Genomic DNA, 26,233 nt, shown 5'->3' on the forward strand with positions numbered 1-26,233 from the left:
ATGTAATAACATTCTATCTCACTGATCTCGACCGAGGCAAAAAGTTTCTGACCACATCGCAATCACATAGATACGGCCACCCTGTCTTTCAGAGGAGACGATAAGTTGTCGGTCCCGACTACCTAAAAAGTAGTCTTCATCTCTCATTATCATCCCTCTCACTCATTATCCACGCACAAGACTGAGATCTTATTTGGGCATCACATCTAATGTCAGTATTATTATTACAGTATTCTATATTTGGAAAATTGAAAAATCTAAGCATCTAAAATCTTTCATTTATTGAATAATAATGACAAAATAAATAAGAGTAGCCCTTACCAAAAAGTTAATACAGTATTGTATTTAAATCTATAGTATATTATACAACATCTTCCAATATGAGCCCACGGTCCAGTACAGTATATCCATTATGGACATCTAAAGGTCCAAACTTCACTGTTTCTTGTGAAAACATTACAGTAATACCTCAACTTTCGCATATATATCATTTTTAATAAAACAAATATAAAACGTGTAGTACCCTTTATTAAAAACTTTAAAAATATTTCAACGACTAGCTTTGGACCGTAGGTCATTTTCAAGTTGACCCTCCAACTTTTGGTCATTTTCATGTAGAACGTGAAAATGACCAATTGGCGAAACTAGTCATTAAAATATTTTTAAAGTTTTTAATAAAGGGTACTACAAGTTTTTATATTGCTTTTATTAATTTGGATAAAGTAGCCCATGAGTGAAGTTATTTTATATCATTTTTCTTTGCTCAATATTATATTGTATAAGTCTTCAGGTTGACATTATTCTTCGCATGCTATTTTACTCTTACTGGTAACTATTCTTAATGCTAGAACGTGAGTTGGATTTTGTTTTGTTACCCTATAACACATGAATGAACATATGATGATGTTCATCCATAATATTATTTTGTACTGCGAAACTTTACTTAAAATGGGGATGTCCAATTATATTATATATAATCTATAATATGGTACACACCCTGTTCCAATATGAGTCCTCATCTCCACCACAGTATATCTATAGTATATAGTGAGGTCCACGTTATAATGGCAGTGGTGATTTGCAATGGTGCTGCTATCCTTGTCTATCATTCAACAATGCAGATGGCGCTATCTCTTTCACGCATTACGATGTTGCCACATCGTTTTATCAACAATGTAGAAATTCAACTAATTGACAAGATATTTAATCTCAATCATGAAAATGTACAAAACATATATTTTCTTGACAAATAAAATATGATTAACTATTTTAAACAATAATGAACAGATAAATTCATCAGATAAAGCAGTATCAGCTGTTTGGGTGGCAAGGCTGAGATCTGGCAACCTTTTTCTCCTATCTTCCTACACTTCCATTATAACGTGGACCTCACTATAGTGACGTTATGAATATGTATAATACATCTATAGTGTGGTATGTTTACGGAAAAGGCAACTGGTTATTCCTGACACCGGTTATGATAGTCTACACCCAATATCCTCCTATGATCTTCTTCTTTTTCTGAACGGTCTGATCCAATTTCTACAGGACTAGGTCCAGGTCTGAGCTGCTGAGAAAAATTATAACTGCATCCTGCATCCTCATCATTTGTACGGTGACTGATAGACTGAAGTTAATATTAGTAAGAATTCAGGAATATCCTGCATTCACGGCAACCTTATTAGTTGTACGGTTACTGATGGGCCAATGGTAAAGAAGCTAGTATAGAGTCAGGATTAATGAGTAAGGAGTAACAAGTAAGATGTAAGGAAAAGAAGTAAGAGGTAAGGAGAAGAAGTAAGTGGTTAGAAAAAGAAGTAAGTGGTTAGAAAAAGAAGTAAGAAGTAAGGAAAAGAAGTAAGAGGTAAGGAAAAGAAGTAAGAGGTAAGGAGAAGAAGTAAGAGGTAAGGAAAAGAAGTAAGAGGTAAGGAAAAGAAGTAAGAGGTAAGGAGAAGAAGTAAGAGGTAAGGAAAAGAAGTAAGAGGTAAGGAAAAGAAGTAGAGGTAAGGAAAAGAAGTGAGAGGTAAGGGAAAGAAGTAAGAGGTAAGGAAAAGAAGTAAGAGGTAAGGAAAATAAGTAAGAGGTAAGAATCAAGAAGTAAGGTAGAAAGTTAGAAATGGAATGTCAGAATAAGAAGTAAGAAGTAACAGTTTCAGGTCGGTTTTTGAATTCTTGTTTCCTCAGGTTTGAAAAAGAATTCGAGATTCACATTATAGAATCAGCAAAAATGATAAGACGGCAGAGTTATAAGCTTTCTTTTATCACCGACTCCTATAGTGGATAGCTGGGATTCAGGTTTAGGCTCAGTAAAAATAGGTTTCAATCTATAATATTTGTTCTCATCATGAATAAGCTAATCATGAAGAGTCTTTTTACTTATGAATAATTTAAATGACTGTAGTTCTAACTTGTAAGTGTAATGATGATAAAACCATCCTACATGAAAACTTGATCTTTTTGGAAACTTATGAACAGTTATTATTGATATTGTAAAGCCTCTCCATAATTGATTAGGTATACTGTCGATTCCACTATTTTAAGAAGATTGAATTACAGGGTCATTGTGTCACGTTAGAATTGAACCGTATTAAACTGTACAAAAGGAGTGTGTCACAAAATAGGCTACAATAATATCCAGCACTTGCAACTTGGTAAGAAATATGGCAATATCTCACGACCATTTGATAATGAATAGATAAAAGTGGTAGCTAATTAGATAAACTTCATGAGTTGGAATGAGTTGAAAACTCATCTGAGTTCAACTATCAACACCATTGAAATCTGACATTGATAAGAAATTAATATATGATGGAAATCCATAATTTGATCAAATAGCCTACACCAGACAACTTTTAAGTAGCATCATAGTGAAACAATAGTGTAAGTAGATATCCCATGGTATAGGGCGTTTATGTCGCAACTTTTACTGCAAGCCAATTACTGTCAATTTTTACTGTTTTGGCCGGATGAGATTGTATGAACGGCACAATATGAGAGACTACCAGCGTCACATAGCTTTATGGGAAAGAACTACGTGAACTATCAGCTTGAGATAACAGAAAAAGTTGCGAAATAAACACCCTATACTATGGGATATCTACTCATGCTCTATGGTACCATAGAGAAAATGTGCGAAGAAAAATGGATATGGTCTATGGATTTTATTCTGTTTATGTTACTACTGATATACTGTATTATGGTATATATTGGAAATTATCTGCATTGCAAATATACCAAATATTATCATACAAATTTCTGCACACCAAACACAAATGAATTAATTTCAATTCACTGGAATTGCTTTGCAATGCAATGAGGTAAAAGCCTCATCTAAATAGAGTTTTCCTGTAATGGATCTGATGAAACAGAACCTTTGTCCAATACAGCTTATTATCAGTGATAACTATTTTATCAACGGTAACATTACACCCCAGATGCCAAAATGGCTTTGCATTAGCAGTAGGCCTATGCATCCGCTCCTAATAGAATTTCCATTAATTTGAGTTGATGACGTCACCACACCAGTTGGTGTCTGTTGTGTTGTGAAGGGCCTACGCCCTTTTTTTATCAGACGACAAGGTCACGCAATATTTTGCGTAGTCCTGCTAAAAATGGCGCGTTATGGAAATTGTTGAACTCTTCACACGATATCCAGCTCCAATGGTATTTGAAAGAACGACGAAGAAAGTTTATTGAACAGTGCTATACACTTGGATATTTGTAACAAACAATTATTATTGTTGCTCAGAAGCATTATTACTATCCGATTACCATGTGTCATGAGAAAAGGTAAATGATGATAATAATAAATACCAATAGAAGGGTACCAGTGATTCTAAACTGTATAATAAGATATAAATATAAAGAAATAAAAATCTCAGTACCCTTTTTTGAAATATTTTATCACTACATGTTTCGGACATTTATGCCATTTTCAAGTCATAAATATCATGTATTATCATGTAGTGATAAAATATTTCAAAAAGGGTACTGAGATTTTTATTTTCTTTATATTTGTATAATAAGACTATCAAGAAGCCCTTTAGAATAAATGTCCAATTATTGTTTTTTCTTTCTCTTTTTTCTTCTTCTTCTTTGTCTTCTTCATCAAGGTATAGGCATCTCCCTCTGCTCCAAGAACCTCATACCCATCCATCTTTTCCTTGGACGCTCTCTTTTCAAGCACCAATTTTGCTAACCTGTCTTCCTCCATTCTAATCAAATGCTGATACCATAGTTAATCTACTCTGAGATACATTCCCCGTTATAAGGAAGAAGTAAAGGTGTTCCCTAATAGCTATTGTTTCAATTTATTTTGATCCATTTTTGTCAATTTGATACTGTTTATGTATTCCCACAGACTAAATAAACTGCTTCTATTGACGATCGATTCTAGTGGTTCAGATCTGTGGTACTATTATTATTTTGTTAATCTTTGGCTGTTTCTTTCTGCATTCTTAAATTTTTGACTGTTGTTTGTTTCAGAAATGGAGGAATGGACATTATTGAGGAGTTGCAGCAGAGTGGGAGGGAGCTGGCGGCCATGGAGGAGGAAATGGCGGTGGAGGGGGGAAGGAGTCTGAATGGGGTGCAATCCATGCCAAGTGCAGCCGCACTGGTGCTACACACTTCTCCTCAGCAGGGTAACTGACGATTTTATCATATAATTATGATTATAAATTAAACAAAATTTTATTCAAATATGACAAACATTAATTTTTGTGGTTTACAAAAAAGTTTAGTTCTATTACAATAAATTTCTCTTGAAGTTGGAATCAAAGCTGTAGATGGCAAATTCATCATCATCATCATCGTCATCATGATAAATTTTACAAAGTCATGGCGATACCTACTTTGACTTACGGAAGTGAAGCATGGTTGCTGACAAGGAAGCTTGAATCAAGAATACAGCCAGCAGAAATCGATTCCTTAGACAAGTCAAAGGATACACAAGAGAGGATCGAATTCGGAATGAAAATATAAGAAGAGAATGTGATGTCCAACCAGATATATGTTTGATAAAAACATATAGAAATAATTGGTCAGATCATGTCCTTAGAATGCCTGAAGACCGTTTCGCATTGAATGCACTACTCCACAAAGCCATTAGGCTGAACAAGTATTGGTAGACCGAGGAAGAGATATGGACGTCGAAACAGGCTTGAATAGCCTAATCCATGATAGATGGCTAATTTATAAAACAAATTAATACAGTACTTATAAAGATTGATCTACACTTTCAGGTTGATAATAATATTTTCTGGAAGGTACTCCTCCTATTTATTCATATATTTCATTTATTTATTCATGGATAGATACAATATCATTCTCAACTATGAATGATTGGAAAAGGAACAACAGGTTTTAATCACAAAATTGTTTCTTTCCCAAATTTGGATAGGCCCTTATGTAGGCTTATAAGGGCCAAGACACACGAAGTTTTTTTTAACCAGATCACTCCCGTGTTTTCGGATGGGTACGTTAAACTGTCGGTCCCGGCTGAAGTATGACAGTCGTAAGGCCCATGGACGGCTTAAATCGTATATTCAGGCGGTGGGACCTTCCCGCAAGGGACTCCCCACCAACAAAAGCCATTTGAATATTTTTTTTCACATGAAGTGTTTTTCAAACCAGGGCAGCAAGCAAGCTCTCTGATTGGCTGATTGGGCTGGCGTTCCGGAATCATCAGCTGATAATCAGCCAATCAGAGAGCTTCCTGCCCTGTCGACTGGTTTGAAAAACTCTTAGTGTGGCTTGGCTGGAAAAAGACACACGAAGCGTTTAATGCTCTGGCGGCTGAAGAGTTGTCTGATGAGTCGGCGGCTTGGGCAATAAAAGTCAATGGAGTCATGCACATGCTAATAGTACCATAGAGAAACAATAGCGTAAGTAGATATCCCATGGTATAGGGCGTTTATGTCGCAACTTTTACTGTTATCTCAAGCCGCTAGTTCATGTAATTCTTTCCTGTGAAGCTGTCTGACACTGGTAGTCGTCTCTCATATTGTGCCGTTCAAACACTTTCACTTCAACAAAGCAGTAAAATTCGACAATAATCAACAGTAATCGGCTTGAGATATCAGTAAAAGTTGCGACATAAACGCCCTATACCATGGGATATCTACTTACGCTATTGTTTCTCTATGGTAGTACTAGCAGCAGCATACGACCAGAGAGTATAGATTGTAAGCATATAGAATCACATTCTTTTCCTGTTTTCTTTATGTAGTTTTGTTTTTCTTTTTAATATTAAGTTCTTAATATTATTTTTTAAAAAAATTGTGTCATACTCTTGATGTGAATGAGGTTTGTTTTGGCGTTTAGCTGTGAACCTCTTCGAGTTGAATTTTTTTCCGTGTAATGAATTCTCAATGAATAGATTCTATACTCTCTGCATACGACACGTCTGACATCAGTCATTGCCGCATTGTTTCGTTCTGCGCTCTGACAGACTTGGCCCAACAAATGGAGGAATCGGCAGTTGCTCCATGTGCCGCTCAATGAGACTCCCGTCTGCCGATTACACTGCCGATTCTTCTGGAGAAACGCCTAGTGTGTTTCTAGCCTAGAACTAGTCCGTTTAGAGGAGGAGCAAAATCTGTAAGTCTGTGATGCTTCCTTGTACAAAAATAACGTGAAGAGAGATTTGTTGTAAAATAGTTTTTTATATAATTTGATGTGATTGATGTTTCAGGCACAACTTCGCAATCGACAAGCGACAAGCGACAGACGCGTGTGAGCACGACCGCGGCTAGCACGACCGAACGCAAGGAGACGAGCAGCGGCGGCAGTAGTGCGGCTGCGGGAGCGGGAACGGTCAGCGCTCTACCGCAGGTATGGAAACTAAATATATCGATGTACCGAAAATATCGATACTTGGGCATCGATATATGGATATTTGGGCACCAATATTTGGCAAAAAGTAGGAGGAATCTTTCTTCTCTGTGTATTTGGGCACCAATTTATCGATATTTAGGCACTGATATATCGATATTTGGGGCCGTTATATCGATATTTGAGCTACGATATATCGCTCAGTACACAGTTTGGTATACAAATAAATAAATGAATGTATTTTGTTTGAAGCACATATGCTCATACAAACGAGTTGATTAAATCATAACATTTCATAATATTACATCACTGTTATAATTGAAAAAGAATAATGATTTTCAGCCTTCATAGTGGGATATCCTATATCGATATTTGGGGACCCATATATCAATATTGGGACCGATATATCGATATTTGGGCACCGATATATCAATATTTGAGCTGCGGTATATCGCTCAGTTCACAGATTGCTATAATACAAATAAATAAATGAATGTATTTGTTAGAAGCATATATGCTCATACAAACGAGTTGAGTTGAATACAATCATTAAATTTAATAATACTGCATCACTGCTATAATTGAAATAAAATAATGATTTTTCAGCCTTCACAGTAGGAGGTATATAATCGTTTTAAATAAAATTAGTAGAATTGATGGTGATGTTGTGAAATCTCTCCATAATAAGAAAACAAAGATATTGTCAAATTTCACTATAATATTTATTGAAAATACCATGGTTTCACGTTTACCAATGCATCATCAGCTATACTGAGGAATTCAGCACCTGAATATGTCTCTTTAAAAAGAACCAGCAAATCGAAGTCATAATTAGAAAATAAAGATATTGTCAAATTTCACTGTAATATTTTTTAATAGTATATTTCGCACCTAGGGCCGAAAATGAGACTTTTCTGGCTCGAAATCGGTTTTCAAGTCCGAGGCCGTAGGCCGAGACTAGAAAGATTGAGAGCCGGAAAAACATTTTGCCCTTGGTGCGAACGCTATTTTTCGCCACACAGAAAAATAAACAATATATATATATATATATTATATATATATATATATATATATATATATATTATTGTTTATTAGCACTTCCAAAGCAAAGTTGGAATGTCATGGCTCTAGCAAATCTGAGGTAATATAATATCAGGAAATTGTCCAAGTATTTTTATTTTTTATAGGAGATTGAGTTTATACTTTTTTATTCTTTCAAATGACAATAAGATGATTATTATTATAAACGTTTTAATTATATTGAATAATAAACACGAATAATGAAAAGTTTTTTGATCAGCTGTTTTAGAACACTTGAATTGGCCAATCTGAAGTCAACGTCAAAATGCTTGTGTCAACTTCCGAAGTTTAGGTTAGAAATTCTATCCTACTCTGAAAATCAATTCGAATAGTTTATAATATATATCTCATCTGTTTTCATTCATCCAAATAAAATGATAGTATATTATTGCAGAATACTTTATTCAATTCTAGAAGCATTTAACTGATTCCGTTTTAAATTATCCACTAGTTTCGTGATAACGCAGTACTATGAGGTTTGAGGTTAGATTCTATTATACTCTGAAAATTGAATTTGAATAGTTTATAATATCTTATTTGTATTTCATCGATCCAATAAAATGATTGTATCTTATTGCAAAATACTTTATTCGATTCTAGAATCATAAACTGATTCCGTTTCATAAACTATTTTGTAAACACGTGCACATCAAATCAGAATCAGCTGACTTCAAGGCTATTTTACAGCCCTAGGGCCGTAAAAATTTTACCGGCCTGGTCAGAAAACAATCACTTTCGGACTTCATATGACGCACGTAAACCAGCTCATTACATCCAAGTGGGGCGAAAAAACTTTTACGAACGCATCATCAACGCATCACCATGGTACTGTTTTAAAGATTTTAATAATCATCATAGTGAAATTTGACAATATCTTTATTTTCTTATTATAATAGTTTTGTATAACAATCATTTGGTTCAGAAAATTATTATGGGAAATGCAATAACTATGGATAATTGAAAAAGAAACTGCGAATTCAAATCAAATCAAATTTATTGCCAAAATCATATAAAAAATTCACATACACATGAAAAACGAAATTCAGCTCAATACATTGGAAATGTACTAACAAAATTAGAAAATTAATGAACAACAGTCATGATTGCTTGTTTTGTTCAACTCCAGCATTTGGGTGTGATCATAATTATTAGATGTGCAAGTAATTAGATGTGAAAACATAAAATTTAATTTTAATTTTAATTTTATAAAACATAATTTGAAAAGTTCCATTGAAACACGTTATGACTTGCATGTAGCTGCTCACCCTGAACGCAACCAGCAAGTGCAAGTAGCGTTCAGTGTGAGTGTTCCTATTGCTCTTCCCAGATTTTCATCCTCATCTGCACGCTTGGTCTTGCTTAACCAAGCTGCTCTTGCACATATACGCATTCAATGTGATCTGTGTGCTGGAGTTGGACGAAACAAGCAACCATCTGACTGTTGTTCATCAATTTGCAGTTTATTTTTCAATTATCCACAGCCCTTTTGTATTATTTTTCTGAACCAAATGATTGTTATACAAATTATTATAATCGCCTGCTATGAAGGCTGAAGAATAATGAAGTTCGATCGTGAGCGAGACTGAGAGCTACACATAGACCTGACCGTTCTGTTCGTACCCTTAGGCTCAACTCACACTTACGCGACTCAGGTCGAGAAGAGACTCGTTTCTAGTCGAGAGCATGTGTTTCCAAATGGGTGACGTCGCGGAGACTAGAATCAACTGGTCTGAGTGTCACCATTTGGAAACACATGCTCTTGACTAGAGTCGAGTCTCTTCTCGACCTGAGTCGCGTAGGTCTGAGTTGAGCCTAAGATTTTTCTGTAAATGTATGTTTTTCATATTTTGCAACTGAATTTCCCTCAGGCGGAAGCGACCCTGGAACAGCTGATCCCATGCCACGACCGCGACGCTAAGCCGTTCACGGCGCAACGCGGCGACTTCTGGGTGCTGTATAACTACGTGACGGCAGCCGCACGACGGCCGCACTGCTGGGAGAGCATCACGTATACGACACACGCCGACTACACGTTCCTCGACAACCTGCAACCTCTCCTCGAGCGGTGGCGCGGTCCCGTTTCGCTCGCCCTCTATGCGCCTGGCACTGATTTCGCTCAGACTCTCAACACCATCAGGTAATGACAAAAAACTAGTGAAAACACTATTAAAAATTAATAGACTCTCAACACCATCAGGTAACAAGAAACTTAAATCAGATAACTGTTGAAAAATTTCAAGGACAGACACTAAGGCCAGTTACACATACATTGATTTTTGGACGTACGATTTTTTGCCGTCCTTATGAACTCTTTCAGATTAAATGGAAATTGACAATTGTTTGATATCATCTGTTCAATCTAATAGAATTTATAAGCATGGCAAGAAATATTTTATTAGATTGAACAGTTGATGTCAAACAGCTGATGTTTTTGTCAAGTTTCATTAATCTGAAAGAATTCATAAGGACGACAAAAATTCGTACATCCTAAAATCGATGTGTGTGTAACTAGCCTAACCTAAGGGTGTAATCACATATTGAATGCACATGCAAGTGCAAGCGTGCAGATGAGGAAGAGCAATAGGAACACTCACACTGAACGCGTGCACTTACTGGTTGCGTTCACTGTGTGCAGCTACATGCAAGTCACAACGTATTTCAATGGTACTTTTTAAATGTTGTTTTTCGGCTCATGCATGATTCGACGTGCACTTGCACATAATAGGCTTATGAATTCAATATCATAACGTTTTATCGGACATTTATGACTGACAGGCGAACAGTGTTCTGTAACAGATGACAGCTGGTTTGTGTTTCCTTAAAATGTCTCAATTGAATAAAATTATTGTAACTTATTTGCATTTCTGAATTTATCATCACTTTGTTGAAAATAATGTGTTATTCTTTTTTTTCCCTGTTTTATTATTATTGTACCACTTGATCCAATATGAAGGGCGAGACCATATTAGGCGTTTTGAGAGTCAGCAGGGCAGGAAGCACTCCGATTGGCTGATTGGGTTGACGCCTAAAAACTCATTATATGGTTTTGAGAATCTATTTGAATGTTGTTTGTCTTTCGTTTTTTAGGTACCTTAAAGACTGCGGCTCCGATCTAGTCAACGAGTTCGTCACGTTCCACATCTACTTTCCGTCGAAGCATATCCCCAAGCAAATCCCGCGCGGGGATGCCATCCTGGGGGGCGGTGGCGAATCCACCAACTGCTCCCTGCCCGCCCCCTGGCTCAACCAGACCGGCGCCCTCTACAAGACGCGCAAGAAACTGCTGTACCCGGTGAACGTGGGGCGGAACATCGCCCGGGAGGCGGCGACCACTCACTTCGTGCTGCCTTCCGACATTGAATTGTATCCTAGTCCCGGTCTCATCCCCGAGTTCCTCGCGATGGTCCTCAGGCAGGAGCCGCCACTGCTCAGGAAGAACCCCAAGGTGTTTGTGCTCTCCATATTCGAGCTGGAGAGCAATATGAACCTGCCTGTTAACAAGAATGAGTTGGTGAGTTGTGTGCGGTAGTGTAGGCTGTTATTACAGTTTTTATCAGTTCCTGACTGTCAAAAAAATTAGAATTATTTTATACTTCAAAGGCATAACAATGATATTGGATGCGGTATTGTGGGTTGTTATTACAGTTTTCATCAGTTTCTGATTGTTGAAAAGAAAATTAGAATTGTTTTATAATTCAAAGGCATAACAGTGATATTGGAAAGTTTCATTATTCATGCAAGTACTATTCAATCATTATTTTTCGTATAGTTTTGAGTGTGAAATCATTTATTATGTTTAATTCAAAGTATAATTGCATAGAGAAACAATATTATAAGTTATGCTATTGTTTCTCTATGATAATAGGTACTTGTGAATGTCAGCTATATATTACTACTGTACTATTGTATTCTTATATAACTTTAAAGTTGAAATACACTCACATTCTTACGAATGTAACGGAAACTGAGTTTCTGTTTGGTTTGAGAATGTGCAACACCAATGTTAAGCGATGTTTATACTTTGTAGCTGGAGAGCTATATAGCAGAGCTATATAAAATTTGAGCTACTCATAGCTCTGTCAGCTACATATAGCTCTGCTAGATGTAGCTTTGCTATAAGTATATTTAACGCTAATTTTATGTAGCAGAGCTAAATGTAGCTGTGCTAGATTAAGCTCTGCTACATGTCAATTTTTGGTTATAGCAGAGCTAGATCACAGAATACTTCTATTAAAGAAGTTTTCTCTGGCTAGATGTACTGTAGCTGCTCTGTCCTTGAAGGAAGGCTGCCGCAGCTGTTTACTGAATTAGTGAACTTGAATTAAGCAGTAGAATGAAAGTAGAATTGAGCAGCTGTTGGTGAATTTGATTGGAATATAGACAAATTATTCAATATCTCCTTTTTGTTCTCTGTGCTGCCATTTTGATGACATTACTTGTAGCAGAGCTACATATTTCTGAATAAACCAGTATTCACTGCTCAATTCCAAGCCAGATGCCGAAGAAGAAGGTAGTTCTTCAGCAGCCGCAGCTACTGTGATATTTTCAGCACAGAGAAGAGAAAGAAGATATTGGATAATTTTGTCTCTATTCCAGTCAAATTCACTCTCCATTATTGCACAATAATATATAAACAGAAAGGAATGCTTGCAATGTGCAGTAACCTACTAGCACTCTGAAAAAAATGAGTACAGTATATCTGATGTAAACCCAGCAGGCACTAAACAGCTGCGGCAGCCTTCTTTCAAGGACAGAGCAGCTACATCTAGCTCTGCTATAAACAAAAATTGACGTGTAGCAGAGCTACATATTGCTCAGATTCTCTTTGATGTTTACCGAAAGTTTTGGATAGCTCATTTTCTGCTATATAGCTGAGAAAATAGGCTTAAAACTGCTATATAGCCCGGCTATAGCAGATTTCCAGTGTCACTTTTTGAACATGTAGCAGAGCTATATAGCTGAGCTACATGTAGTTCTGCTATATAGCTCTGCTACACAGTGTAAGCCTAGCTTAAGTGTTTTTTCACTTTGAAGTTATATAAGAATACAATAGTAATAATTCCAGTGAAAACAAGATGGATAACCAACAACGTATATTATTTATAGTTCTGCAGCTATAAGGAGTCTAGCGGTCTGCTCCATGTACATAAAAAATGAAAATGATTGTCTAGATCTCTGGAACATGATTGCCAGCTCTTTCGGTTGAGATTGAAATTCTCTGTTAAAAACATAAATGAGGCTGAATGAATTCCCAAATAAACGATAGTCTTCCAATCCAGACAATTTATGCATTCACCTGGATGATGTTGCAACATTTAGGTGGGCTTGCAATTATATCATCAATCGATAAGAATTCATACTTAATTTATAATAAATTTGTTCATCAATCTACAAATTTAATTCCAAAATACTTGAATTTCATACGTATAGGCTATATGCTACCTATATGAATTAATTTCCTATGCTACCTATTATTATATGCTATCCCTTATTTTATATTCTACCTATATGAATTAATTTCCTCAAATTCACAGATTGAGCTCAGTAATAAATAATTGGATAACTCAATCATGTAAGATTCACATCCATTGGTCAACGAACTTGATATACATTATAGAAATAGTTCTAGGAATATACAGAATATTTAGAATTCGATGTGAATAATTGGTCAATGCTTTCAATAGTATTATCGTCGAACATGTACGAGTCCTCTTAGCCCAACTAAGAAATTCCCATTCAATTTCTACAAAAATGCATCAAATGAAGGGAAAATCTATGATTGAATTATTCATTATTATTCAATACAATAAGAACCTCATCAAAAATGATAAGGAGAGAGAAAATAAGGTAACCTTGTGCTATTCCTCTCCCAAATTTAGATAAGGTGACACATAGTCCGAAATAAAAAATAACGCAACCTTGTGCTATTCTCTCCCAAATTTAGATAAAGTTACACATAGTCCGAAATAAAAAGGAAATGTTTATTTCCCCAAAAAACTAAAACTACTACATCAATTACAGAAAATATTAGATAAATTACAATTACATACAATAGTTAGTTACAATAAAAATGTCTTATAATGTGTCCTCTACATGTTTAGTGTTCTCTGTGTGGAAATAGACCTACTCCACTATGGCGTACCATGTTCTAGAGTAGGTTTTGTTTGTTTTTTTTTGTGCAGATTATTAATTAATTATTAATGTTGAACGAAAATCCAAATAAAATGCTGTAATTCACCCCGAAGACTTCTGCTACAGCAAATATTGACAACAGGGTGAACAGCTAGATGGAAATTCGATGAGCACTACTATCCAAAAATTATTTGTCAGCCCGGGAACCGAACCCACTACCTCCTAATTGCCGGTCAGGAATGCTTACCCTTACACAAAACTGACAATCTCTCGATAGCAGCGCTCATTTTATATGAAGCCATAGCGGCCAGAAAGTCTACAGATGCAAATTACTGAAATAATGCAATTATTCAAAAGCTAGTGAATTAATTATTAATGTTAAACGAAAATCCAAATTAAATGCTGTAATTCACCCCGAAACTTCTGCTACTGCAAATATTGACAACAGGATTAACAGCTAGATGGAAATTCGATGAGCTCTACTATTCAAAAATTATTATTCAGTTCCCGGGCTGTTATTAGGTTAGTTCTTGTTTGAAATAATGTTTTCTATGTTCTGTCTTCCTTTGCTCATCAACCAATTGTGTACCTACTATTGTTTGGAACTTTCTAGGATGAAATAGGTTGCGTCTTGTAGTTGTTCACTCCACAAAATTACAAATAAAATGTGTTTTAGGTGAGCATGGTGCGCAACGGCTCAGCCATCTCGTTCCACAAGAAAGTATGTCCTGGTTGCCATAATGTGCCCAAGTCGAAGGAGTGGCTGAGTGCGGCATCCAGTGGTGACACCATGCGAGTGTTCCACATAGGCAAGCGCACTGGCTACTTTGTGCACTGGGAACCCATCTTCATCGGCACCAACCACGACCCCTTCTACGACGAGCGGCTCAGCTGGGAGGGCAAGAGCGACAAAATGACTCAGGTATCAAAATGATTCTGTAACTAATCACTTTAATAGCAATTGACTTCATATGAAATAGCACCTCTGCTAGGAGTTGTATGACTGGGATGACTTATATGTATTATGACTGTTGTAGTTCTGACATATTTTTTACATTTGTAACAAATGTAACACAGTGTCTGAACTACAACAAAGTTGTTATATAGTGTTACGTCATGGAAAGCAACATCAATTTATATTATGACTTATATAACATAGACTAGCATGCTACGTACATAAGAATTAATTACAAAGTATTTGTAATACTGAGTTTAGGCAGAGAAAACGTATACTATTGTTTGTTATAATATTGGTTCATTCTATGGTTTAAGTATTGTATTCAAAGTACGAAAGTATTGATAATAGTGTAGATAACACTGCATTCTATTATGTAATTAAATATAAGTGACTCTAAACAGGAAAGTTGACACTAACATAACATAACTTAATTAATACAATGTGCAGTGATAATTAAGTGTAATATTTAACTATAATTTTGTGTTTTAATTTTTCTAAATTTAAAATTTGCATCTAATATTTATTTTTGGACGAAAGTTGAGCTTGAACTTCCTACAGAAGAAACATAACCTATTTTTTGGACATGTAATCAAAATTTGGGAATGGAATAGTTTTGGGCCAAGCCTGTTGTTCCTTCCCAATCATATTTATATGATTTGTTATTGTATCAACGTATAAATAAATAAATAAATAAACATGCTAATAATAATATTTTTCCAGTCTTAGAATAACTTACAATATATTGATGGAAATTACTGAGATATTGCAAATATTCAAATGCTAATGCATCAACAATTATTATCAAACGAAAATCAAATTAAATGCTGTAATTCACCCCGAAGACTTATGCTAATGCAAATATTGACAACAGGGTGAACAGCTAGATGGAAATTTGATGAGCGCTGCTATTCAAAAATTATTTGTCAGCCCGGGAATTTCCTTCTAGCTGTTTACCCTGTTGTCAATATTTGCAGTAGCAGAAGTCTTCGTGGTGAATTACAGCATTTAATCTGAATTTTTGTTTAATAATCATTATTTATTACATATTGTTCGTTCATACTATTTCATTTTCCACTTAATTGGCTATTTGACCATATTTATCTATTTTGAATTTTCTGAAATTCAATTGCAGGCTATTATTTCTTCTCGTACATAGGATAGGTACTTCTGATGCCAGAGAAGCTATCTCATGCAAGTGGCTCATAGCTTGCATTCAATTTTTCCAACAATTATTATGATATCGAATTTTGTGTGTCAAATGAATTCAATTAATTTGAATAAATTGTAGGACTACACACTAATAATATAGTTACTTTATTATTATTCTTACATTTCCACTGGTGAAAGAGTTATCTTAATCCAGTGATTGAGTTAATTTTATATGGTTTTGTCAAGTTATATTGTACCGTTTTACCGTTTCTTTGATGTTGCTCCTACTGCTGTGTTTTCCTATTCTAGAATATTACACAATGTATGGAATTTTTGAATTACCTTGAAATTCACCCACTGTTCAGAATGAGTGACGATCGTTGAGCCATTTTTGAAATAAATAAATTGAAATTGAAATGAAATTTTTGACTCATCGTTGCAAAATAATGGCTCAGTTGGGACTCAGTCTGAGGATGCCAGTATGAAGATAATATTACAGTCTTCGTTCCTAGTAGATCCCGATTGGACACATTCTGCCTGAAATTTTTATGAATTTTCATAACATTGAGATTTTGCATGCTTTTCAACGTTCGATATTCACTCTTCTTTCTCTTCTTCTTTTTAAGGCTACTGATTATTTAATTCAAACACAATAAAAAATATAAAGTATTTTATTTCATTTTATTTATTCGTGGACAGAATCACATATCATATAAACATGATTAGGAAGGAACAACAGGCTTGGCCCAAATCTATTTCATTCCAAAATTTTGATAAATTGATAAAATGTCCATCATTTGTCAAATGTATTCATCATTTTATTACAACAACTAGTTTCAACTTTTGAAGCCTCATTTTCAAGTGTAGTTTCAAGGGTATCAGATAAGTTTTATTGTGTTTAAATGTTGAACCTCAATAATTTTGCAAGTACCCTACTTTAATACGACACAACTATTTTAAACTCTTCAAGAGCTATTATCAAATGTATTTTCAAAGGCACCTTATTGTTTTTAATGTGTTTCAACGTTGAATCTGAATTATTTTGCAAGTAGGCTACTTTCATTTCATTGTAACGCAACTAGTTCCACATCTTCAAGAGCCATTTTCAAGTGAATTATTTATATTCAAATCTAGTGTTGTGTCGTAATAAAGTGAAGGGCACTTTTGCACTTGATAATTTCATCGATATTTTCTGTATTTTTCAATACTTGTTGACATGATTGTTAAGTGGTTTGGCTCAATAAAATTGAATTTGACTTATTTATTTTTTTAAGGCTACACGCTGTTGACTGGAAATATTGTGTTTTAAGCCTAAAGAGACACACTGGGGTCTAAAGAGACCCCAGAGATTTTTTTCTGTTCTGCAGTTGACAATATCAAACTGATGGGAATTTATGCCCAGTCTGAATTAGGTTTGTAGTATTGTCAACTACTCTCCACCACTTCCAGTCAGTAATATATCATTATACAAGGTCACCAGCTCATCTTGTTCTTCGTTTGGGGTATCTAACACCCCGGAGTGTCTTTTACGTAGGACTTTTATCAAACACTTTTATTACAAAGATTTACTTGTATTGTCACTACGAATGTGGTATGGGATGATGGATCAGATTGGAATGAATGCTATGATTCTCTACAACTTGGGAATTGAAACAATAAAATGAAGAGACGTAAGTTTTTGATGAAGTTGTCATTGGCAATGATCAAGCCATTCGTTCAAACCAGATTAGGAGCTCCAACACTTGGGCGGAACATACGTACCGGTACTTCTAAAATTAGTATAAATATTGATAAGCAGTGCTTTACTTTTGATTTCTGTATGCACTTGGAACAAAAATGATTAAGAAATGATGAAGTATGGTCTAAGTACTAGTTTTTTCTTCATATTTTCCAAAGAAAAATGCAAAATTAAATTGGGGTGTTCAACACCCCAGTGTGTCTACTGTGTTAGCATAAAGTAAGTGTGTCTCTGTAGGGTTAAAGTAGGAATTGTGTGTCCAAAATTGAATCTTGATTTTTTTTAGGGCTACACGCTGTTGATTTCGAATTATTGTGTTTCAAAGTATTTTTACGTATTGTGTTTCAAAGTAAATGTATTGTGTTTTTACGTATTGTGTTTCTTATTGTGTTTCAAAGTATTTTTACGTATTGTTTCAAAATTGAATCCTAATTTTTTCTAGGGCTACACTCTGTGCGTGCTAGACTACGAGTTCCACATCCTGGACAGCGCGTTCCTGGTGCACAAACCGGGCATCAAGACGCTGAAGAAGGACCCTGCGCGCGCAGCTCTGTCGGCCAAGAGCAACGCGCTCATCAGCCGAGTCATCTTCCCCGAACTGAAGGTGCTCTACGGCACACGGCGGGGTTGCGCCGTCTGACACACGGCTGGCCAACTTAGGCCGCCAAAACCCTCCTCCGATCACAGACTGCTCAGCAACAATAGGTAAACTAGAAATGGACGAACAAAAGCACAAGAGTGAAAACTTAAATCATAAATGAATGATTTAGAATCACAAACTAGAGTAAAAACACCTAGTGATTAGAGACTGCCCTCTAACAATAGATAAACTATAAATAAATGAATTGAATAATTACAAGAGTAAAAATAAATGAATGGAATAATTACAAGAGTAAAAACACATAGTGAGTAGAAGATAATTGTTTTCTTGGAGAGTTTTCTTAATCTGCCTGTAGGAGAAGTAGATTGCAACACTTACATCATTAACAATAGGCGAAGAATTCAACATTCAAAGAACTAAATAAAAAATGTAACTCAACTTTTAAGATGTACTTCTTTTACTTTTACAATAGCACTTTTAAGACTATAATCATGTCTTTTATAGTTAGGATGAAAACCCTGGAAGAAATTAAATGAATGCAAATGCAAATGAAATTAATTCAAATGCTAATGAATTAATTATTATTATTATTATTGAACGAAAATCCAAATAAAATGCTGTAATCATTCATCCCGAAGACGTCTGCTACTGCAAATATTGACAACAGGGTTAACAGCTATATGGAAATTCTATAATTTCCATCCAAGTTAAATGGAAATTCTAGAAAATGATGGAAATTTTTTGACAAAAATTCTAGATGGAAATTCTAGAATTTCCATCTAGCTGTTTACCCTGTTGTCAATATTTGCTGTAACAGAAGTCTTTGGGGTGAATTACAGGATTTTCGTTTAATAATAATTATTGTTATTCTTGTTGTGTGAAGCCAAAATTTCTGAGCAGTGCTCAAGTTACATATAACATGTAATTTTAGGAACGGAGTCATATAAATGATATAAATGCTCCAAAACACCTCTCAATGGTATAAGGACTAGCCTCTACAAGTGTCCTATAGTGAGGTCCACGTTATAATGGCAGTGGATAAAGATAGAAGAATAGCGATGCCGATTCTCTGCATTAATTAATTATATTTCTACACTGTCAAAAACATAATTGGCATCGTTGTGGACCTAGAAAGGGATAGTACCACCGGCTTTGTGGAATGATAGACAAGGATAGCAAAACCAAAGTTGATTAAATACTGTCATTATAACGTGGACCTCACTTTAGTTATCTTTGATACAAATAATTCATAGCTGCTGCACAGCCTGATATCTTCTGGAATACAATTAAAACACTTGAGTCCTAAATAATATGGTCCTTTTTTGAGAAGAGTCAGTCTATGAATAGCAAACTGGAACAATCCTGCATTTTTACCACGTGTTTTATAAGTATGACAAATTCGGTTAGTATTAAAAATATTTTTTCCTACAGTTACGTTGAAAAGTGGCCATTGCTGCACTGATTACAGAACGCAAAGAATCACTTTTCCGCTCTAGTGCGGGAAAAATTTTTCTGCACTACAGATTTGCAACATGGCAACGCAAAATACTTAGTAGGTTATATGGAGCAACAGTGCAGCAAAATCAAAATGAAGTTGGTAACAGTGACTGCTGTGGCTGCTATAGTGAGCAGAGGTGCAACCAAGCACAACGCGCTAATTATTATTCATTATATATTATAACCATGGACAACGAGGACTTTAGGATTTTAGGATTAAGGTTTTTATCAATAATAAAATTACACAGAAAAACATTTGATGCATTTCAGGCAATTTTACCCATAATTACCCACTTTTCATATTCAATGGTGACTGTAGGAAAAACTTAATGTGAAATACATGCGCAAAGTTCCTCTGCTGCACTCAAGAAACCATTCCGCCCTCGCCTACGGCTCGGGCGTAAACGTTTCTTTCGGTGCAGCAAACTGTCACTTTGCGCACTAGTTGCACAAATAACTATTTGTTTTTGAACACAAACGAAACAGCTTCCAGAAAGTATATAGCTGGAATTGTAAGTAGATAGAGTCCTTTAGATATGGTCTTAAAGGAGAAAGATGGCCTTAGCCTTCTCCATGACATTTTGACAATTGCTCCCTTCAAGTGAGAATGTTGTGACGTCAGCGTACAACACCAATTCAACATTAACATTGAATTAACTGTACTGTTCATTTACGAGAACAAATAAGATTTTAAACCCATTGAAGCTGTGATATTTTGATGCTTTGGGTGCCAGAATACATCAAATCAAATTCATTTCGAAATTGATAAAAAACACTGGTACTGAACACATGCTCATTACAAAATAATTATGTAAATCAAACCAAGGATATACTCTTGGAATACAGCAAAAGGGTGCTTTTAAATGAATTCTGTGAAAGGACAAGATAAGAATAGCATTTTCTTTAACATATTTACATTCTTTATTGATTCATACAACAAGTTCATCATCAAAATGATAGGGAGGGAAAAATAAGGTAACCTTGTGCTATTAAATCCTCTTACAAATTTATATAAAGTTACACATAGTCCAAAATAGGTTAAAGCTGCTTTAACAATAATAATTGTAATAGAAATAATACGATTACAATAATTGTATGGAATACATTCTGCGTTTACTCCAAAGTTATTGACGAAATGTTTATTTTTCCATACTTATAGATTCTATTAGATTGAACAGAAGTTGACAAACACATTATGTTCATCATGTGTATGATAAGTTATATTCAATCTAATAGAATCTATAAGAACGGAGAAATAAACATTTTTTAGTTAATAACTTTGGTGTAAACACAGCTGAAGTCTTTTAGTTGTTCACTTATTATTTCTTATGCATGTGAAGTTCTTACAAATTCGCAGACAGAATGTTTGGTTCACAGAAATAAATCCAAAAAATGGTTCTTACAAGAATAACCTATAAAATTCTACTCATATTCAATTAATATAACATATTTATCCATATTTCTCAACACAACATTCAATATTAGTAGTGCTTCTCATGATACATTTGTAACACATCCTTGATCTACAGAAGGCATTATAGGGGAAAAGAATGTTGTTATTTAGTATTCATGTATGCCATTGCACTCCCAATGAGTTTTATGAATTTTTAATTATTGAATTAATAGGTGGAATGAATTAATTAATATTATTGAATTAATAGGTGGAATGAATTGAGTTATTTTTCCATTTTCGCAGGAGACAGAAGCACATTATTCCTATAAATAAAAATTAGAAATCTAAGTAGGCCTACTCTTTGAAAATTGTACAATTTTTAAAGAGTAGGCCTACTTAGATTTCTAATTTCAATTTATATGTAAGAGTAGCCCCAACGAAAAACGACACATTATTCCTGTATGACAATCCCAACAATTTTAATGAATTTCAAATTATTAAATTAATAAGTGAGATAAATTAAGCTATATTTATGTTTTCACAGGTGACAGAAGCAGGAAAAAGACTCATGGAAAGCTGACGTCAGAAGATGGTACGAATACGCTTTCACTGTGTCCGACCAAGCTCCCCAACGTTAGTGTCTCAAAAACCTGTACCAAGCAAAAAAACTCCTCAATGATTCTCCAAATCGTTACACAAATCTGTGAACAATAATAGTTGGTTGTGTATCAGAAAGACATGAAGCAAAACGGATTTTTCCATTTATATGTTAGGAACGTGTACATAATTATAAAGTGATCCGCCGTAGTAGGTAGCATTAAAATATTAGAGCCATTATAAAGGACTGCTATTTTTATACGATCAAGTTAGACTTATAACAAGCCATACTGTAATGATATTATAAGAACTAAGGACTAGTGCTATTTATTATAATTGAAAACTAGATAATAATAGTTGAATTTAGCCATTGATAGATATACATATATAGTTTCCTATTTATTTATTCACTTGTATTTTATCGGTCATTGGGTGCCATTTTTCATGGTAGCCTCTTCCATTGTTATATTAATTGTCGTGTTATATTTTCTCATAGACGTATGCTGTGTTTATTATCATTATTGCCTATTTTTAAAAATTGTTTAGGTCAGCTATTTTCGATTTATTGATTTTCATGTATATGAAGTGACGAAACTGACATCAACTTTGATCAATTTTACTCCAATTAGTATTAAATAATTCCACTTCCATGTAAAACATTAATTATTTCTAGCTATTATACTTTTTATATTATTGAGCCTTCAAGAGCAAATAAATGTGTTGCTAGTTTTTTTCTTAATGATTTTTAACAAGACATAATGAAATATTTAAAGTTTTAATACACTCCACGTTCTGTTAGAACGCGTTATTGGAAAACAAAACGATAATTGTATTTTCTCATGATGTATGCAATATAAGGTAAACGATAAGAATACGGAACTATTTTATTGCATAATTATGATATTCCATTAATGTTTTCCAATTTTTATTAAGTTTGTGATCTTTTCTACGCACAACATTGACACATTGTACTATTTTTAGAGAATATAGGATAAAACAGATTTATAAATGGGAAAACATCACTTATTAAGTTTTTTTTAAGAGTAGAATCTGTTGGGAACTGGATTTCTGAATAACGAGTCCCTTCGCGTGGTTGCAATAATTATTAGTGATCTTTTATGTGGGCTTCAAATTGTTTCTCACACTGCAAAAAATTTGTAGGACTTTACTCACACAAAATTAAAGGTAAAAACTTTTCTGGTTTAATAGAATAGGTACTAGATTTGTATGTTCTTTACAATGGATGTCATAGTTCTATTTGATAACTTAAACACCAATATTTTCAAGTTTTACAACTGAAATGTGCGTAAATTTTATAAGAATTTATTACAGAAAAGTACAGTGTGCCTTTCGAAAATGATAATTTTGTAATAGTTGTAAATTATGAATAAGGGATCAATTGATTGAGGAACTACAATAGTATTATATATTGCGAAAAATCTTTGTAGTTGTATTTGTAATATATTTCATATGAAAAGAAGTAAAAATAAAAATCTAAGTAGCCTATCATTTTTCTTAATTGTTTACTCACAACATGTTTCGGCTATGATGCCATTATCATGTAAAAAACAAAACAATTTTCAATGCAATATTGTTCTAGCAAATGTTAATGATGCTATAGTTGAAGCTCGATCATATATTTATTTTCCCCAAAAATGTTTTTTTAAGGATGTTATACATGAAGTGTAACACGTTTGTATAACACGTTTTGTCATATGTTGATTCTTCAATCCAAAGGGATAAAACTTTTTAATAAATTATTGCGGATTATGTGTAACCTTATCTAAATTTGGGAGAGGAATAGAACAAGGATACCTTATTTTTTTCTCCCTATCATTTTAATTATGTACTTATTGTATAAATCAATTTTAATTCAATTCAATTTATTTCTTTTTACACACACATACAAGTCCAATACAGAGATTAACAAAAAGAATACCTGCAAGCAACAACAACAACAACAATACACATTAAAACAATTTTCAATGTGATTTCAATTGATTTTCAATGAGGCTTGTTTTGGCATAAAGCTGTAAGCCTCTATATGTTGTTGTAATTTTTCTATCGATGTAAATAAATAAATAAATGAAACAAAATAAAAAGAAAGTTGTGCAACAAAAGGATGGAAGATTGAAGGGGTTTTCCAACCATGAATATCAATGTACTAGGAAAACCTTAAAAAAACCTTCGATAAAGAATATTTGAAATTATATTCTTCTCACATTGAAAGTAATGTTCTCGTGAAACAAAAGAAAAAATATTTTCAAAATTCTATACTAATTACAATACTGTCATGGAATTTCAAATCCTAACTTTTACTTCTCAAGTATATGTTTTTGTAGAAACATCGCTCCTCAATTGATTGATCCTGACCAAACTGTCCAGCATTGAATAATGTGCTTCATGATTGAAGAGATGCCTTAATTGAAAGCAAAGTTCAATGTTTAAATATTTCTCATTTCTAGACTCAGGTATCTGTAGTATTTGTGAGTGGTATAGAACAATATTTTTACAATAATTGAACGTTTTTGTAGCTCTTCATCGTCACAGCATGTGGTAGCATCAATCTTGTCTGCCTGATTCCAATTTATTTATTTCAATCTGTACAATCTATAAAACTTCCGGGATGTATAGGATTGTGCCCAAATTTGTTCATATTCCAATTTTTAAATTACTGTTCAAATAGCTATCTTTGTTTTGGATCAAGTACTGTAAGGATATTTTTACTGATAATACTGTAATTTTAAACTTCCTGTTTGGTTGCTTTCCATTCAAATATTGTTAAATGAACTAAGTTTCACTTTTTATTTAAAAAATACTATTCTCCCAATCACTTCGAATACAGAATAACAAAGGGTTGACCCATGATAGAGGGTTTTCTCATTTACTCATAATAATAGAGTAAAGAAGGATCCTGTATATTGTACCAAAAAGTGTTGTAAAGCAAACACAATGTTGATGATTCTCTAGAAATTAAGCGAGGATTTTGCCTGTCTGTATGCCATTGACTAAAATACGATATAGCCATTGAACAAACTCCATGTTTGTGATATAAATAATTTGATTGTATGGTATGAGATATTGTGGTATTTCTCCATACCTGTAATTAAAAGAATAAGACGTTATTAAAAATATAGGTAGTGGTATTGACAATATCAACGTCTTATTCTTTCAATTTATGATACTACTTGTAATTGAATATTCAAACAATGTTCAAAACAATTGATCAAAAACAACCTAATATTACGTTGAGTTTGGAAATAATCTCGAATTTCTCACAATAGGTGAAAGAACAACAGTTTGCTGATAGCTTTTAGATAATGAAAGTTAAATGTTTCAGGACTAATTCATGTGGTTTTGCTTGAAAAAAGTGAATATTGAGATCTCTGTATTGGATGAATCAGAAAAGGATTGTTTATTTGATAGGATAACCAATATCTGATGAATAGGAAGGAATAATTTGAGAAATTTCGTATTTGGAGGACTACATTTTTAATTCTAATTTTGCGTTGTAATCAAACTGTGATTGAAATTAAAGGGAAAATATTGGACAAGAATTGATTCAAAAACTCATTTCGAGAAAATAGTGATTGTCAGGAGTTTTCTTCGATTTGGAAATTGTCAATCTTTCTATTTTTTATTTCAAATATTTAATTTTTATTTCAAACAAAAAGGTTCTGTCCGCTTGGTGATGGTTGGGTATTGTAATTCAGACTTTCAGTTAGCAGACAAATTATTGAAGTATTTATCAACTTTTCACGGTTATATCATAAAATTCTCTGAAATTTTCAAACAACTTGAACTTTTTTTGAGTCAGCTTCCTTTGTCTCTTAAACTCTTCAACATGGAAATCGATTTATCAAGTTTGTTTTGATTCAAATTTATTTGACATAATATCTGACTCATTCTCGGGCGATTCCCGTGTTCCGGATGGACACGTTAAGCCGTCGGTCCCAGCTGCCTGAAAAGCAGTTGTGAGGTCATGTCAGAGACCCTGAAATTGATCAGTTGCGACCTGAACACTCAGACACCAGACCTGAGCCAGCCAGGTCACTCGATATTATTATTATTCTTCTGTCCACATAAATACATGTCATTACAGTATCAATGGATATTTCTCTTGATTTCCTACTTGACAAGTTTTCACATTTGTTTTGTTATTACCCACCCTTGAGTCAGTTTTGACTCTAGAAATATTTTTGATCATAAATCAGAATATTCATGGATTTTCGAAAGATTCATAGTCATATATTC

At 34.1% G+C, this 26,233-nt stretch overlaps 2 protein-coding genes across 2 annotated transcripts in view; one reads left to right on the top strand and one right to left on the bottom strand.

Moving 5' to 3' along the window:
• The window catches only part of LOC111057644 (spectrin alpha chain, non-erythrocytic 1-like), a 404,931-nt gene that overhangs the window by 188,121 nt on the left and 190,577 nt on the right, over positions 1 to 26,233 (bottom strand).
• Positions 4,492 to 24,939, top strand: LOC120352544 (beta-1,4-glucuronyltransferase 1-like). Its single transcript, XM_039433620.1, has 7 exons — positions 4,492 to 4,643; positions 6,695 to 6,834; positions 9,783 to 10,051; positions 11,002 to 11,425; positions 14,723 to 14,968; positions 18,334 to 18,596; positions 21,927 to 24,939. The coding sequence occupies exons 1-6, from the start codon at positions 4,496 to 4,498 to the stop codon at positions 18,529 to 18,531; spliced, it is 1,425 nt and encodes a 474-aa protein (XP_039289554.1). The 5' UTR covers positions 4,492 to 4,495; the 3' UTR covers positions 18,532 to 18,596; positions 21,927 to 24,939.

This window comes from Nilaparvata lugens, chromosome 7 (genome assembly GCF_014356525.2).
Source record: "Nilaparvata lugens isolate BPH chromosome 7, ASM1435652v1, whole genome shotgun sequence".
Taxonomy (NCBI): Eukaryota; Metazoa; Arthropoda; class Insecta; order Hemiptera; family Delphacidae; genus Nilaparvata; species Nilaparvata lugens.

Bases quoted from the DNA above. Each gene is read 5' to 3' on its own strand.
- LOC120352544 (XM_039433620.1), top strand. From the start codon at position 4,496: ATGGACATTATTGAGGAGTTGCAGCAGAGTGGGAGGGAGCTGGCGGCC. The intron at 10,052-11,001 runs GTAATGACAAAA...TTCGTTTTTTAG, and splicing joins CAGACTCTCAACACCATCAG to GTACCTTAAAGACTGCGGCT. The intron at 14,969-18,333 runs GTATCAAAATGA...AATTTTTTCTAG, and splicing joins AGAGCGACAAAATGACTCAG to GGCTACACTCTGTGCGTGCT.